The sequence below is a fragment of the Canis lupus genome, chromosome 15 (genome assembly GCF_011100685.1).
Source record: "Canis lupus familiaris isolate Mischka breed German Shepherd chromosome 15, alternate assembly UU_Cfam_GSD_1.0, whole genome shotgun sequence".
Taxonomy (NCBI): Eukaryota; Metazoa; Chordata; class Mammalia; order Carnivora; family Canidae; genus Canis; species Canis lupus.
This window is the reverse complement of record NC_049236.1, coordinates 2,877,639-2,894,305: the sequence shown is the minus strand read 5'-3', so window position 1 is coordinate 2,894,305 and position 16,667 is coordinate 2,877,639. Positions and strand designations below refer to the sequence as shown.

Genomic DNA, 16,667 nt, shown 5'->3' with positions numbered 1-16,667 from the left:
AAGGACTTTTCTCTTGCAGTTTGTCCTCTTTTCTACATCACACTTTTTTCCTGTTTTCTTGTACCATTTCCATATGCATACAACCATTCTGCTTTGAAGTAAGATAAGAATATCCTTATCTTCAAGAATTCCTTCCAAAATCTCACATCCCCTTATAGCACAGCCCCATTTTTATGTTCTTCTTTCACAACCCCCCCAAAAAAAAACAACAAAGAAAAAACTTCTCCAAAGTATAAACTTCCTCCCCTTCCCATCCTACCTTTTTTACTTCCTTACCTCCAGTTAATTCTTCAACTCTCTCCAACAGGCTTCCATACCAGAGATCCACAGAAACTTCTCTAGTCAAGGCTATTGACAATATCTATGACATCATATCAAATGGTCACTTTTCTGTCCTCATCTTACCCAAACTCTTGTTAGCAGTCTGCATAACTAACTGCTCTCTTCCTGCCACTTTCTTCTTTTGTCTTCAGGAATATTCCACCCTTCTGATTTACCCTCCACCTCTTTGGTAGCTCCTTCTCAACATTTTTACTAGTTAGATACTAGTCTTGTGTGTCAATATTGGGTGATCCTGGACCCTCCTCCTTTTTTATGTTTGAGGATTAGAAGATCTAACAAAATAGGATCTACATTCCCCCATAGCAATAATTGGCTGGAGCTGAGTACCTGCTGCCTGGGTCATTTCTCTTTTTTTTTTTTTTTTTAAGATTTTATTTATTTATTCATGAGAATACACAGAGAGGAGAGAGAGAGAGAGGCAGAGACACAGGCAGAGAGAGAAGCAGGCTCCATGCAGGGAGCCCGACATGGGACTCGATCCCAGGTCTCCAGGATCATGCCCTGGCACTAAACCTCTGAGCCACCCGGGCTGCCCTGCCTGGGTCATTTCTTAATCAGTTTGCTATTTCAAACATCTGATATCCAGCCTGTTTCACTCATTTAGGTTATTTGCCAAAGGTTTATAGGAATATGAGTTTTGTGACCCTTGATTCCCACTTTCCCTAGAAGAGATCCTCCAATTCCACTTATTTGTTTTAAGATTTTACTTATTTATTCATGAGAGAAACACAGAGAGAGGCAGAGACATAGGCAGAGGGAAAAGCAGGCTCCCTGAAGGGATCCCAACGCAGGACTTGATCCTGGGACCCTTGGATCAGGCCCTGAGCCAAAGGCAGGTGCTCAAATGCTGAGCCACCCAGGTGTCCCTCCTTCAATTCCATTTAAACACTATAAGCTTTTAAAGTTTCTTCTTTCATTTAACAAGTTGATTGCCCACAATATGCCAGGACCTATTGTACCAGAGACACTAGGGTTACAGCATTGATAAAGCAAGTCATCCTGCTTTCAAAGACCCTACCTACTGTTATACATCAGTTTTATTTCAATCAGAAAAAAAAAAAAAAAACTTGGGGCATCTGGGTGGCTCAGTGTTTGAGCATCTGCCTTTGGCTCAGGTCAGGGTCTCAGGGTCCTGGGATAGAGCCCCATCTTGGGCTTTCTGCTCATCAGGGAGCCTGCTTCTCCCTCTCCCTCAGCCTGCCATTCTGTCTGCTTGTTCTCTCTCTCTCTCTCTCTCTATCAAATAAATAAATAATAATCTTGAAAAAAGAAAAGAAAAATAATAAGGTAAAGCCAATTAATATGAAAATATTACAGAAGAGCAAGGGGATAGAGAAAGCTATTTCAGATAGGGTCATGAGAAAACGTCTCTGAGGTGATACTTGAACTTGAATAAAATGAGAAAAGCAAGCTTTGCGCAGTGGCAGTATCGTAGCCAATGAGGTTTATCCAAGGCGCTATTATTGCTAATTGAAAATGAGAAAAGTAAAAGTACATCAGAGAAAGGAAACAGTAGGTATGAAAGTCATGGGCCTTGTTTAAGCATGCTAAGGCCACTGTGTTTAGAGCCACAATGGAGCAAATGAGATGAAGTGATGGGGAAGTGAATGTGGAGAGGTAGCAGGGCCCAATAAGGTAGGACTTTGTGGACTCTGGTAAGGATAATGGGAAGCCCCTGGAATATTTTGAGCACAGGGATGCAATATGAATTATGTCTTACAAGTATTAATGTGGCCATGATATAGAGAATTGACTGTAGAAGGACAAGAATAGAAACAGCTAGCTTACCAGAAGGTTTATTACCTATATTTAGATGGGGCGGGGGGACACGATATTAGTGAAGAGGCCTAGGGGGTATTGCTGAGGAGGTAAGAATGGATTAGATTTGAGAATATATTTTCAGTTTATTTTTTTAAAAGATTTTATTTATTCATGAGAGACACAGAGAGAGAGAGAGGCAGAGACACAGGCAGAGGGAGAAGCAGGCTCCGTGCAGGGAGCCCGACGTGGGACTCGATCCCAGGTCTCCAGGATCAGGCCCTAGGCTGAAGGCAGCGTTGAACTGCTGAGCCACCTGGGCTGCCCATATTTTCAGTTTAGAGCTTGGATTAGACATGGAGTGTGAGATAGAGAATGGAGATGAGCATGACTCCAAAGTCTTTGGCTTAAGTAGCTGAATGAATACACGGTGGTTTACTGGGAAAGGAAAAGTTTGGGGGGCATATTTTGTGTGAGATGCCTGCTAGATATGCAGAGGAGGCAGGAGGCAGAGTCTGGATGTCAGGACAGTGGTGATAGTTAGGTTCATTCTTATTATTTGTAGGGTCAATAGATTTATTGATATCTATTGATGATGTAAAGAATCAATCTCTCAACCCATGTTATGAGTAGACAAATATACATATGACCATAAAATTTAGGGGTCAAAAGAATTGTTTAGTATTGCAAAAATTTTCTTCAGTCACTATGGGAAATTGTGCTAATTCATTAATTGTTTCCAAACTATGAATTAGAATGTGAAAGGTAATTTTAAAAAAGGGACATTCACTACTACTGGGAAATAATACTTGGTTATGCAAGAATATGTTGCATTTGTGCTATCTAAGAGGAAGACTATGACAAGTTAATCTGTGTTTTCTTATCTAAGTACTTCTGCTGTTCAAATTCTCTTCGCACTGCAAAGCAGTGCCTGTTTCTCTTAAGTGGCTCCACCTAAAACTGTAAAGGCCTTAGGATGCAGTTGCCTTTCAGTTTTTTTTTTTTATTTTTAAGATTGTATTTATTTGAGAGGGAGAGAGGGAGAGAGCACGAGTGGAGGGAGGAGCAGAGGGAGAGGGAGAAGCCAACTCACTGCTGAGCAAGGAGCCCAACCTTAGGACCCTGGGCTTATGACCTGAGTCGAAGGCAAACGCTTAACCTACTGAGTCACTGAGGAGCTCCTCAGTTTTTTATATCATGAAAAAATACACATAAAATTCACTATTTAACCTTTTTTTTTTTAAGATTTTATTTATTTATTCATTAGAGAGACATACAGAGACAAAGGCAGACACAGGCAGAGGGAGAAGCAGGCTCCATGCAGGGAGCCCGACATAGGACTCGATCCTGGGTCTCCAGGATCAGGCCCTGGGCCAAAGTCAGCGCTAAGCCGCTGAGCCCCCGGGCTGCCCTATTTAACCATTTTTTTTTTTAAAGATCTATTTCTTTATTTGATGGGGGGAGGGGCAGAGGGAGAGAGAAACCCAACCCAACTCCACACTGAGCACTGAGCCGGATGCAGGGCTTGATCTCATGACCCTGATCTCAGGACCTGAGAGAAACCAAGAGTCAGATGCTTAATGGACTATATCACCCAGGCACCCACCATTCAATCATTTTAAATATATGGTTCTGTGGCATTAAGTATACTCACATTGGGGATGCCTCGGTGGCTCAGGGGTTGAGCATCTGTCTTCAGCTCAGGTGTGGTTCTGGGGGCCTGGGATCGAGTTCCACATTGAGCTCCTTGATGGGGAGCCTGCTTCTCCCTCTGCCTATGTCTCTGTCTCTCATGAATAAATAAATAAATCTTAAAAAGAAAAGTATACTTACATTGTTGTGCCACCATCACCACCATCCATCTCCAGAGCTTTTTTATCTTCCTAAATTGAAACTCAGTACCTATTAAATACCAACTCCCTATTGTTATTTCCCCCAGCCCCTTGCAACCACTGTTCTTTTTGTCTCTGATTTTAAATCCTTTAGGTACCTCACACAGGTAGTAGCACAGTGTAGTTGTCTCTGTGATTTACATATTTCACTTAGTATAATGTATTCGAGATTCATCTATTGTGTAGCATGTGTCCTAATTTCTTTCCTTTTTAAGGCAATCTTCCATTATATGTATATGCCACATTTTGCTGATCCATTCATCTCTCAACGAATGCTTGGGTTGCTTCCACCTTTTGGTGATTATAAATAATACTGTTTTTAAAAAGATTTTATTTATTTATTCATGAAAGACACAGAAAGAGAGAGGCAAAGACATAGGCAGAGGGAGAAGCAGGCACCATGCAGGGAGCCCGATGTGGGACTCGATCCCAGGACTCCAGGATCAGGCCCTGAGCCAAAGGCAGACACTCAACTGCTGAGCCACCCAGGCATCCCTAAATAATACTGTTGTAAACATGGGTATACAAATATCTGCTCAAGTCCTTGCTTTCAATTCTTTTGGTGCCTTTTAGTGAAGGAGGACATAGAGCAAAAGATATGGGAAAGAGGTTCCTGAGCTTGAATAGTGGTAGTTACAAAAGCAAATATTTAGGGTTGTTCTTTGTGGTGAGTGCTAGATCTTGAAAGAAACTTGTGTTATTTAATATAGCTATAGAGTGTGTGTGTGTGTGTGTGTGTGTGTGTGTGTGCAGAGATAGATTTTTGCGAGGACAGGGTATCTTCGCATTGTATTAATGGGATTAATGGGCATAAGTACATAAATGGTATTAGAACTGGGTGAGTATAGCAGTAAGTGTAGATAGAAAAGAGGTTGGGGCACCTGGGGGGCTCAGTCAGTTAGTGTGCGACTCAATTTCAGCTCAGATCATGATCTCAGGGTTGTGGGATCAAGCCCCGAGTTGAGCTCTGTGCTCAGCATGGAGTCTGCTTGTCCCTGTCCCTCTGCTCTTCTCCCTGCTCATGTTCTCTCTCTCTCTCTCACAAATAAATAAATAAAATCTTAAAAAAAGAAAGGTTGAAGGGCTGTGCTTGAGACGTTTGGAGGTCAGAAAAAGAAGGGAGAGCAAGAAAAGAAACCAAGAAGAAACACCAGGAGAGTATGGAGACTTGGAAGCCAAGTGATATCCAATGTTGAGGAATGATCCACAAGCTAGAACACTGTCAAGGGACTAGATAAAGGACTGATAATTTGACATTTGATACAACAAAAGTGGAAATTACTGGCAACATTAAAAAAAAAAAAAGCAGTTTCAGTTAGAAGCGAGGATGAATGCCTGGCTGAAAAGTGTTCAAGACAGAATGAGAAGAAAGTGCAAACAGAGGGTTTGGCCAGCTCTTATAGGAGTTTTTCTATAAGAAAGAGCAGAGAAACGGGGCGGAAACTAGAGGAGGATGTGGGGAGTCAAAGAAGTGTTGTGGTTTTTCTCCCTTGTTGTTGTCTTATAGCAGGGATATCACAACTGATGGCTCTGCATCTAGAGCCCTGCCCTCCCTGAAGTTCCAAAGACATACTTCCAAGTGCATCCATTTGGATGTCTCATAGGAAAATTAAAATTAACCTGTCCCAAGCAGAACTCTTGGTTCTCTCTCCCCTTCTTCCCAATCTGTTCTTTCCTAAGTCTTCATTTTCCTCAGTAAGCATCATTGCCAACCATTCAGCCCAAAAGCCATGCAGTGATTTCAGATTCCTCTCTTTCCCTCACTCCTCATAACCAGTGCACCAGCCTGTTGGTTCTGCCCCCAAAATATATCCTTAATCTATTTACTATTGGGACTGCTACAATAGCTTCATTCTTGCCTCCTACCACCTAATCCTGCGTGTGGTGGTAGCAAGAGTGTAAATCAGATGATATCATACGACCACTTAACACTTTCCAGGGGTTACCTGTCACATTTTAAAAGATTTACTTATTTGAGAGAAAGAGAGCATGAGTTGGGGGTAGGGCAGAGGGCGAGGGAGAGAACCTCCAGTAGATTTCCTGCTGAGCGTGGGGCCAGAGGTGACGCTAGATCTCACAACCTGAGATCATGACCTGAACCAAAATCTAGAGTCAGATGCTTAACTGACTGAGCCACTGAGGCACCCCTACCTATCCTATCACCCCTAAAATCCCCACTGCCTACCTTGAACTATAAAATCCTATATTATCTTGTCCCTTTCTCCTCCAACCTCATCTCTACCACCTTCCCTGTCTCTCATTACATTACAGATACATTGACCTTCTCCCCACCCTACTCAATCCTGCCTTTTTAAAAACCTAATTATTTATATTCTAAAGATACAAAAAAAGTACAGAGAATATTATAGAAAATCATGTGTCCACTACTTAGATCTAACACATTAATATCTAGTCACATTTGTCCATTAAAATACCGTAGTTCTCGGGGATCCCTGGTGGCTCAGCAGTTTGGCGCCTGCCTTTGGCCCAGGCCCCGATCCTGGAGTCCCGGGATCGAGTCCCACGTCGGGCTCCCGGCATGGAGCCTGCTTCTCCCTCCCCCTGTGTCTCTGCCTCTATCTCTGTCTCTCTATCATAAATAAATAAATAAATACATCTTAAAAATAATAAAATACCATTGTTCTCTTAATCTCTATTACCTGGGAAAATGCTCAGCACAAAATAGGTGCTAATCAATCAATGTTGATGTTCACTATGCTTATCAATGTTCACTATGCTAATATCTGAAATTTTCATTCATTCATTTACTGGCTATATACTTCCGTGTGTGAATATACCATAATTTATTTATCCATCTCTCCACTTTTGAACATTTAGGCTGTTTCTGATATTTTATCCTTATAATAGTATTGCAATGAACATCAGCAACATAGTGGTTAAGAGGTCAGATACTTTTTTTTTTTAAGATTTTATTTATTTATTCATGGAGACAGAGGCAGAGACACAAGTAGAGGGAGAAGCAGGCTGCATGCAGGGAGTCCGATGCGGGACTCGATTCCGGGACTCCAGGATCACACCCTAGCCGAAGTCAGGAGCTAAACTACTGAGCCACCCAGTGATACCCAAGGGGTCAGATTTTGGGGGTGTCTGGGTGACTTAGTCGGTTTAATGTTAGACTCTTGATTTCAGTTCAGGTCATGATCTCATGGTTGTGAGATCAATCTAGTCTGGCTTAGCGCCAGAGAGATTCTCTCTCTTCCTCTGACCCTGCCCCAATCTATAAAAAAAAAAAAAAAAAAAAAAAAAGAGGTCAGATTTTGGAGTAGACTAGTTGGGATTGAATTCTGGGCACCATAATTTATTAGTTCTGTTACTTTGGTCAAGTTATTTAAATTCTCTGTGTCTGTTTCCTGAATTATAAAATGTAAGTAATAACAGTAGCTTTCCATAGTACTGTTAGTAGGGTTAAATGAGTTGAAATATGCAAGGAACCTTAAAAAGTGCCTGACACATATCAAATTTCAACAAATATCAACTCTTATTATTAGGAATTGCTGAGTCACAGGACATGAGTATCTTCAATTTTATTAAATATTATACATTCTTCTAGGTGATGTACCAATAAACGCCTCCACCGGCAATATATAAATTCCATATTCCTAAATCCTAAAACATGGCACTAATTTAAAACTTCTGCCAATCGAATGAGTATGAAATTATATCTACATATATCTCAAGTTTACTTATTTAATTTCTACACCCAACATGGGGCTGGAACTGGCCACCCCCTAGATCAAGCACCACATGCTTTTCTGACTAAGCCAGCCAGGTGCCCCATTGTTTTAATTTGTACTTTGATAGTTACAGCGAAGCTAAACATCTTTTCATGGGTTTATTGGCCGTTCGTGTTTTTTTGTGGAGTTGGTTGTTGTTGGTGATTTTGTTTCTTTTTGGTGAGCTAGCTCTGCATATCCTTTATTTACTTTTCTACTGTATTGAACGCTTTTATCCTTTCGATTTTGGTTCGGAATGTGTTCGGAAACATATCTTTTGATGGTTTTGTTTATCTGAATACCATCTAGTTTTTGGCTGGTCTTTGTGTTGCACCTTTTTAAATATATCTTGGTAGAGAATCAACACATTTTGGTGCAGTCAAATCTAACAGTATTTTCCCACATGGTTTGTGCTTTCTGGATCCTATTTAAGAAATTCTTCCTTATCCTAGTACCAGAAAGATATCTTCCCCGAAAAAAAAAAATATTTCGAGGCCTTTCATCCATCTGGGATTTATCTTGGGATATGGTTTAAAGTAGAAATCTAATTTTTATTTGTTTCCTATCGGGAGAAAAAAAATTTCAGCACCACTTCTTGAAGAGTTCATCCTTGCCCTACCGATTCGTAATGCCCACCGTTATAAAGCACCTTTCCACGGAGCAGGTCTTCATTTCCGCTTCCCAACCTGTGCTTCTGTTCTTTCTACTGGGGGATGCGTTCCTGTCGCGCTTCCGACCGCAGCTCAAGCGTCAGCCCCCTCATACCTAGGTTTTGTCTACAGGTACGTCAGGCCCGGTGCCTCCGCGACTCCAGAGTCCGGGAGGCTGAGGCACGTAGGAGCGCAGGGGCAGGTAACCTCCAGGCTGTTGCCAGGGCGGCCGTCGGGAAGGCCGCCGAGAGGAGGAGCGCCCTGAGTCTCAGCGACGCAATCGGGCCGGCGCCCGCGTCGCCAAGGACTGCGTCACCACGTGCGGTCGGCCGGGGGCGGGGCCAGGGCTGAATCACGTGGCTTGGTTGCCTACGCGCTGCTGGGCCGTGGGAAGATGGCGGACGGAAAGGGAGACGCCGCCGTCGCCGCCGGGGCCGGGGCTGAGGCTCCGGCGGGAACGGGAGCCGGAGACGGACCCGAGACTGAGTCCATGGCTCGGGGTCATCGCCCTGCTTCTCCGGCGCCGGGAGCCCCCGGACTGCGACCGTGTCTGTGGCAGCTGGAGACAGAGCTGAGGGAGCAGGAGGTGTCGGAGGTCTCATCTTTGAACTACTGCCGGAGCTTCTGCCAGGTGAGGGGCTGACTGGGGGGCTGAGGGCGGCGGGGCGGGGAGGCCAGGGGGAGAGGCCCCGGATCCGTTGCCGCAGCCGGGGCCGGACTGAAAGGCGCCACCTCCGTGTCTCGCCGCGCCCCCGGGGCCGGGCAGGCCCAGCTCGGGAAGCTCGACCGCTGGCCCCCCTTCTCCACTGCCCGACTTTGGCCACCGCCTGGGCGGGTTGCGCTGGGCCAGACTGAGAGCCTGGAGGGCGCCGGCGGCTCCCGGGAAGGGCTGTGCCCTGTCGCCGTTGCCTGTCCCCCTGCCGGGTGGCTGGATCGCCATTGCCTCCTGAGAGATTGATTGCTCGTTCCTGCTGGGAGAGCCTTTTTTTTTTTTTTCTTTTTCTTTTCTTTCTTTCTTTCTTTTTTTTCTTTCTTTCTTTTTTTTTTTTGAGTGCAGATCTCCAAACTGGAAAACCTGGGTTTTCCTGAAAAAATCCGGAGATATGCGTTGGGGCCAGAGACTTCTCTTTGGAGTCAACGTCATCTGGGCCCCTAAAAGGTCTGACAGTTGGCTTTGAAAGGCGTCTAGGGCTTCTCACTAGGGATTGTGGAGCCCATTGGTCGTTTGGTTTTGTCTTTTTTCTTATTTTATTTTTTTTTTCGAGGGCGGGGGGGAGACTGTTAAGCTGTTCTTTTCGCCTCTTCTGTATTCCTCTGAGGATTGTGCTACCAGGAATGAGGCTAGCGAGCCTTGTAGTGGCTATTAACGGTCTTTGAGTAGAAGAGGATTGAGGGAGATGTGGAGTGTGGTCTCAGTGGTCCCTCTTGGCAGTGGTGTCACCATTTCCATGCTACGGTGGGTCCTAACCTGTGATTACATATTTATTGGTATGTTTAGTTTAGTCTCCATGGTTACCTCGAGATTTTTTTCTCTCTCTCTGAATTTAAAGATATGCCATTATTGCTTATACTTAGGCTGTTCGTTCTATCAGGTTTCAGGGCCAACCCTTTGCTCCTCACCTGGTGTATCTTAGAGAATGCAAAATAATAGTAGTATGTTGGTACTCGGACTCTTGATGAGTAGTTGAGTGTGCCGAATAAATTGCAGTGTTCCAAAGTTGTAATTTTAGGGGACAATTTGCTCTGTTGGTCCAGTGGAAAATAAAAAAGTAGACCTGCTTGATTGCTTTTCTTCCTCTCCCTGCTGAGCCAAAGACACCTCATCTCTTCAAATGGAATTTTGTCCGTGCTAATCTTTTCTACACTTGTATTATTACAGTTTTTGTGTGTACACCCCGCAGCATTTCCCTACTAGGAAGCGCTGAGGTGTAATTATCCTTTGCTTCTTGGCTCTTAACGAACATTTGTACTTATGCACACGTTTATTCTACAAACTTCTATTGACTGCATTGGATGGTGCCAGGCACTTTACCAAGTGCTGAGGAAATAAGACAGCCCTTACCTGTGATGAGCTTACAGTTTGGAGGACATGGTAGACATAACAGTATCTCCAAAAACAGTTTTGGTAATGACTGAGATGGAGGTGTTGTAGAGACATTGGGGAGGGGAAAGCCATCATGGGACATCCTAATGGGAACAATTACTAGTAAAAATAAATTAAAACTTTAACTGTGGATTGTACCTAGAAGTAACTAGGAGAGGCTACTTTAGATAGGGTGGTCTAGCAAGGCCCTATGGCTGAAAGCTTAAAAATGAGTCATGGGAATGTTGGGGGAGGGGAGGGGAGCATTTCAGTGCCAAAGGTAGAGATTATGAGAAGGATTCAAGCTTTGGGAGAATGGGGAGCTAATTGGACAAGGAGGAGGAGTGAGGAGGAGGACAGGAGAAGAAATGTGGGTTTGGTGGAAGCCTTCTAAGCTTGTGTTTTCATCTTAGCTAAAAGAATGGATGTAACTAGTTAAATTGAAGCTTCTTAGAAGGTACCATATATATATTTTTTCTTTATGCCTAGTGCTTGCACTTCTCATCTCATTTTAACTGAATGTTTTAATGTCTTGAGTCTTGGTGACACCTAGAAATGTAAGGACAAAGAAGAATTTAAAAAAGAAAGTACTTTTTGTAATTTGTCTTTTCTATGAGATTTTCTTTTAGCCTAAATTTTTTTCAAAAATATTTTTTTTGACTAGTAAATGAAATAAGATGTTCCTGTGATGACAATATGTTATAATAGGAAGCACATTGGATTGGGAACGAGTTGCCCCAGTTGTGACTCTACTACTTATTAGCTAATACCCTTGGGTAAATTGTGCTTGTAGAATTTATTTTGTTTTCTGGCTTTTATTTCCTTATAATGCTTTATATAAACAGTAGAATAGAAAGTTTATATACAATTCTTCACAGTATTTTTGTCACTTTTTTTCCAGTAGCCCAGATAAAATCAGGGTATCCTGTTCACCAAATACAGAAAAAAATTCCTAGTTTTATGATGAAGGAGGAACAATTTCGCCATTCAAATTTGGTTGAATAGCTCTTGGTTTCACATTTGAAAGACAGAATAAGATTTATTCATCCACTCACTGTATGTCTGACATTGCACTAAGCGCTGGTGATGGAGCATGCCCTCTAGGAACACTTAATATGTAAAGATAGGTAACCTGACTTGTGCTCTCTGGGATATTGAACTGCCACAGAAGTGTTTTTATCAGGTATTTAGTTTTTTTGTTTTTAGATTTTGTTTATTTATTTGAAAGAGAGAGGGAGTGTGAGCACAAGAAGGTGGAGGGGGAAAGAGAGAGTGATAAACAGACTCCCTGCTGAGCAGGTTGCCTGACTTGGGGCTCCATCCCAGAACCCAAGGATCATGCCCTGAGCCAAAGGCAGATGCTCAACCAACTGAGCCACCCAGGCGCCCCATCAGGTATTTAGTTAAGAAGTGTTGTTCTAGAGACTTAGATTATACCAAGTAGACAGGCTGGGACCATATTCTCTCCAGCTCTTGCAGTATGGCTCTATCTTTGGAATTGCACCAAGTCAAGAAATAAACTAACATATGAAAGGATAGAGAAGCTTGTCTCATTCTGGGCATGTTTTCAATTTTGAGAAGTTTGTGAAGATGATAAAAATGAAACTTCAGAAGTAATAGTTACTAAGAAAATGATACTTAGATCAACTTGTATTCAGTGAACATTTGTATTCAGTATTCAGTGACTATGGGATGTGGCTTTTCCCTCCTTTCCCTCAATTCCTCTTTTGAAAACATTGTCTTCCAAACCGTGTGGATAAGATTAACTCCAGAAGACATTTCTTCTTTGTTTTGTTGAAAAATTGATGGTATCCTCTCAAGTTTTTGCTATATTTTGGGAATCATGATTTCTGAAGTTTTACAACTTCAAGTTTTCTTTGCAATACAAATTTTGAAGGCTTTTATTTTATTTTTATTTTTATTTTTTTTGAAGGCTTTTAAAGTAACATTAACAAACTTTAAATTATTGGGTAATGATTATACTTTGAGAATACCAGACAAAGTAGTTTTATGAGTAAACCTTGTTTATATGAAACACTTTTAGGTTCTAGACTAATAGTGCCTTTAGATTTTTCAATGGTAAAATAAGTAATTATGGCATATATTTAAGTTTCTCCTAGATTAGTGATTGAATACAAAGGATCTAAGCAGATGGGCATACTGGCTTCATCATTTAAACTAGAAATATAACTTTGGAATGTACTTTCCTTTAACCCTTAGTTTTCTCATTGGCAAATGGAATACTAATAGTACTTACTATTTCCATGTGAATGTATTATTGTATGGACTAAATAATCTGTAAAAAAAAGTGTTCCCAGAATTGTCTGAGTTACTCAGATTTCTTAGCCTTAGAATAAAAAGTCTTCACCACCTTACCCCTAGTTTACTTATCAGCTCCTACCTTAGCCAATTCTGTCGCATAATCCTACTCTTATTTAGGAGTACTATACTTGGAGTTCTTGAACCAAATGTGATCTCAGTTACCCCTGTGATTAAAATTTTGCCTGTACATTTCCAAGCGCATTATTTTGGGTAAGGTGATCGTAATTTTCACTTAATTCTTCAAGATCCAAGACACATATTAAGCTATCAGTAAATATTAAGCTATTAATATCACTAAATATTAAGTAAATATTAATACTGATATTACTTATCAGTAAATATTAAGCATATTAAGCTATCAGTAAATATTTACCAAATGATTGATCTCCAGAAGGATAGAATTCCTACTTTTACAAGATCTCAGGTCATTAAGCATTATCTTCCCTTTCTTTTCCCTTTTTCTCTCATTTTCATTTATGTATGTACGTATGTATGCATGTATATATGTGAGAAAGAGCAAGCGAGGGAGCATGCCGGTGCACACAAGCACAGAGTGAGAGGGAGAAGCAGACTCCCTGCTGAGCAGAGCCTGATGCAAGGGTTCAATCCCAGGATCTTGGGGTCACGACCTGACCTGAGCTGAAGGCAGACACTCAACTGACTGAGTCACCTAGGCTCCCCTCTCAATTTCTCTATGGCAAATTCCTTGTCTAGGGCCCACTGGAAACACCGCCTCCCCTGTGAAGCCTTCTCTGAATTCACTAGATAGATTTCCTCTTAAATGTTTGTATTCTTTTGACACTTTGTACATACCTGTGCTTTTAATTCTTGTTTTTCTTGCTGTCACTGTTTTAGTTCAGGCTTCATAATGTCCTATTGCAGCAATGTCTTCACTAATCTCTTGCTCTCTGACTGGATTTATCTACAGTCCATTTTGGTATTCTAAATTATAAATATAATCTCATTAGTCATTTTATTTCTTAAAATTCTTAAATGATTTCTTACCCCAAAGACAAGATAAAATTCAGACTTATTAGCCTAGCCTGGCAGACAAAGCCTCTTAGAATCTGGATACTGCCTCCCCTTTTCCCAGCTCCTAGCTCCCAGCTTTCCAGCTTCTTTTTTGATAGGTGAGTGTGTGTGGGTCTACCTTCATTACAGTATCCATCTCAGTTTGCCTGATTAACCTCAGGGTCCTTCCTTCTCCATCTGCCTTTAAGACCTTTAAGACCAGGTTCACATATTAAAGTCTTTCAGAAGTGTTTTCTGATCTTAGCAGACAGAATGAGGTGATTCTTTCACTTAACGTCCTCTAGTAGCATCTTTTACATAAGTGTGGTACTTGAAGAGTTGTTTCTATGTTTGTCTCTTGTATTGACTAGTAAACCAACATGAGCAGGGGTCTTGTTTAGTCTTTTTTGTATGCTTGGTACCTAGCAATTAATATAATGCCTGGCAAACAAAACTAATTTGTTGAATGAATTATATTGTAGAACTTCATGATACACTCAAGAGGTGAGTACTTCAAAAGGAACACTTGTTGTAAAATCTGATATATTAAAAAGCAACTTTATCATAAGAAATAACTGTAAAGGAATAGGATAGGACACTGCTAATTTTTTAAAGACATAACATGTCAACTTAGCCTAAATTAATATAATATTGTACAGATTTACATGTGTGGAATGAGGAGTAATGGTTGTTGAAGGGAGAAAATTGGAGGCATTATATTATTGAGGAAGAGTTAGCAGCCTAATAAGACAACAGTTTGGGGATGCCTGGATGTCTCAGCGATTGAGTATCTGCCTTCGGCTCAGGATGTGATCCTCAGGTCCGGGGATCGACTCCTGCATCGGGCTCCCTGAGGAGAGCCAACTTCTCCCTTTGCTTATTTCTCTGCCTCTTTGTCTCTGAGGAATAAATAAATAAAATCTTAAAAAAAAAAAAACAAGACAGTAGTTTGAAGATGTTGAGATGGAGAGGATCGGTCTTCCTGACTCCTTGAGATTGGTGGCCATGAAACCTCTTGAGCTCTTGAATTCTTTATTTTATTTTATTTTTTTTTTGAATTCTTTATTTTAAAGGATTTTTAATACTTTATTTTTTCTTTTTTGTGCTTCCTTCTCTTGGGAGATATCTAAATAGAAACTAGATGACAGGCAGTTATAGTGGCAAAAGCTAGCATTGCACTACATACGACCAAAATGTGATTATAAATGTGACTTGTGAAGCAATGGGAACTTTGGATGCTGTCATTTAGTTGGTACCAGCCAGTCTCTTTTATATTAGTAGTTTCTTTTTTTTTTTTTTTTTTAAAGATATTATTTATTTATTCATGAGAGAGAGAGAGGCAGAGACAAAGGCAGAGGGAGAAGCAGGCTCCATGCAGGGAGCCTGACGTGGGGGACTCGATCCCAGGTCTCCAGGATCAGGCCCTGAGCTGAAGGCGGTGCTAAACCGCTGAGCCACCCGGGCTGCCCTATATTTGTAGTTTCTGTGTCTACCTATGGATCACACTCTTCCCAACAATGTTAATAAGTCTAATAGAAAACATTTATTTCAAGCCTACAAAGGCATTGGTAAACTAAAGTGTGTTTTGGTTTTCACTTAGTTCTAAACACCTGTTACCTCTCCAGGAGGCCTTCCCTTGACTGTCTTTATTTAAAACAACGCTTCTTCATCTTCCATCTCCTTAACACTGCTTTCCATTTCTTTAAGTCACCGACTATTATCTGATGTCTATGAGAAATATATCTATTTGTCTCTCTCTGCATCTGTAATGTAAGTATCATGAGAGTGTTGACTATTTTGTTTACCCAGTGCCTAGAAATATGTCCCTGTCACTTAATGGGTACTCAGTCAATATTTGTTGATCTTTTATCTCCTCCCTTCCTTAAATCACAGACTAGACCTTGAGAGTAGCAATTCTTACCTGTGTTTCTTAAGAAATAGGGACATTTTTTGGTCAGCGAGTTTATGCTGCTTCCCAGCAGGGATCCATCCGGTCTTATTGTTCTTTGTATCTTGATTACTAAAGAGTAGAACTTAATTTTATTTATGCTTTTTAAGAATTTCTTTGGTTGTCCATATTCCACAATATTTAAAGTAAAGATTTTTCTTTTTTATAACAGGGTTTGCTTAGCCAGATTGAAACATTTATTTTGGATATGATTGACATCAAACTGGAAAACTTGAACATAGATAAGGGATTGAGCAAGATGGTGTAAAATATACAGATTCCTAAAATTTTCTTTGTTCACTAAAGCCAACATAAACTGTTATATGAAAATTAGAGGGACTATATATTTACTTATCAATCCTTTTTTATGTGCCAAGCACTCAGGTAGATGGTGTTATTTTCATTTAACAGCTAGAAAACTGAGGCTCAGGGAAATTAAATAACTTTCCCAGGGTCACACAACTAGCAAGCTCTGGCGGTCTTCAGACTCCTAAGTCCATGCTCTTTTTCCTATATCAGCATTCCTAAACTGTTTTGTTCCATGAGTTATATGTATTAGTAAGTACTTCTTGAACTAAGGATTCTATGCTCCTGTAAATTGGGATAATGTTGGGATAAATTTTTTTTAAATGTGTCTTCTTGTATACTTTGAGATGCATTGTGAGTCTCCTAGAGAGACATTAAGTGTTGTGCAACATTTGCCAAACAGCAGGTCCAGAACGTTTCCCCATGTTCTAAACCTGATATCACCCCCAAATCACATGGTTGTTTTATTTATTTATTTTTTTCATTCTAGTAAAGCGAATCACTGGGGAAGAGTGGATTGCTTTGTGTCTGCATACTACTGAATTTTGATTCCCCAGTTTCAGCCTAAAACATGACTGTGAGCTTTTTATGAAAAGAATTCCCCTCCAAAGTTTTTGCAGG

At 41.0% G+C, this 16,667-nt stretch overlaps 1 protein-coding gene and 1 non-coding gene across 2 annotated transcripts in view; both read left to right on the top strand.

The window, feature by feature from the left end:
- The first annotated feature begins 1,751 nt into the window (after positions 1 to 1,751).
- LOC119869450 lies at positions 1,752 to 1,888 on the top strand. The gene has a single exon (XR_005371010.1). It is a non-coding gene; the product is annotated as a U4 spliceosomal RNA (small nuclear RNA).
- A 6,850-nt stretch (positions 1,889 to 8,738) lies between these two features.
- RLF (RLF zinc finger) overlaps positions 8,739 to 16,667 on the top strand; it is a 91,997-nt gene continuing 84,068 nt past the window's right edge. The window contains exon 1 of the mRNA XM_038557761.1: positions 8,739 to 9,007. Coding sequence (XP_038413689.1) covers positions 8,771 to 9,007 — 237 coding nt within the window. The 5' untranslated portion in view covers positions 8,739 to 8,770. The remainder of the gene's footprint in view (positions 9,008 to 16,667) is intronic.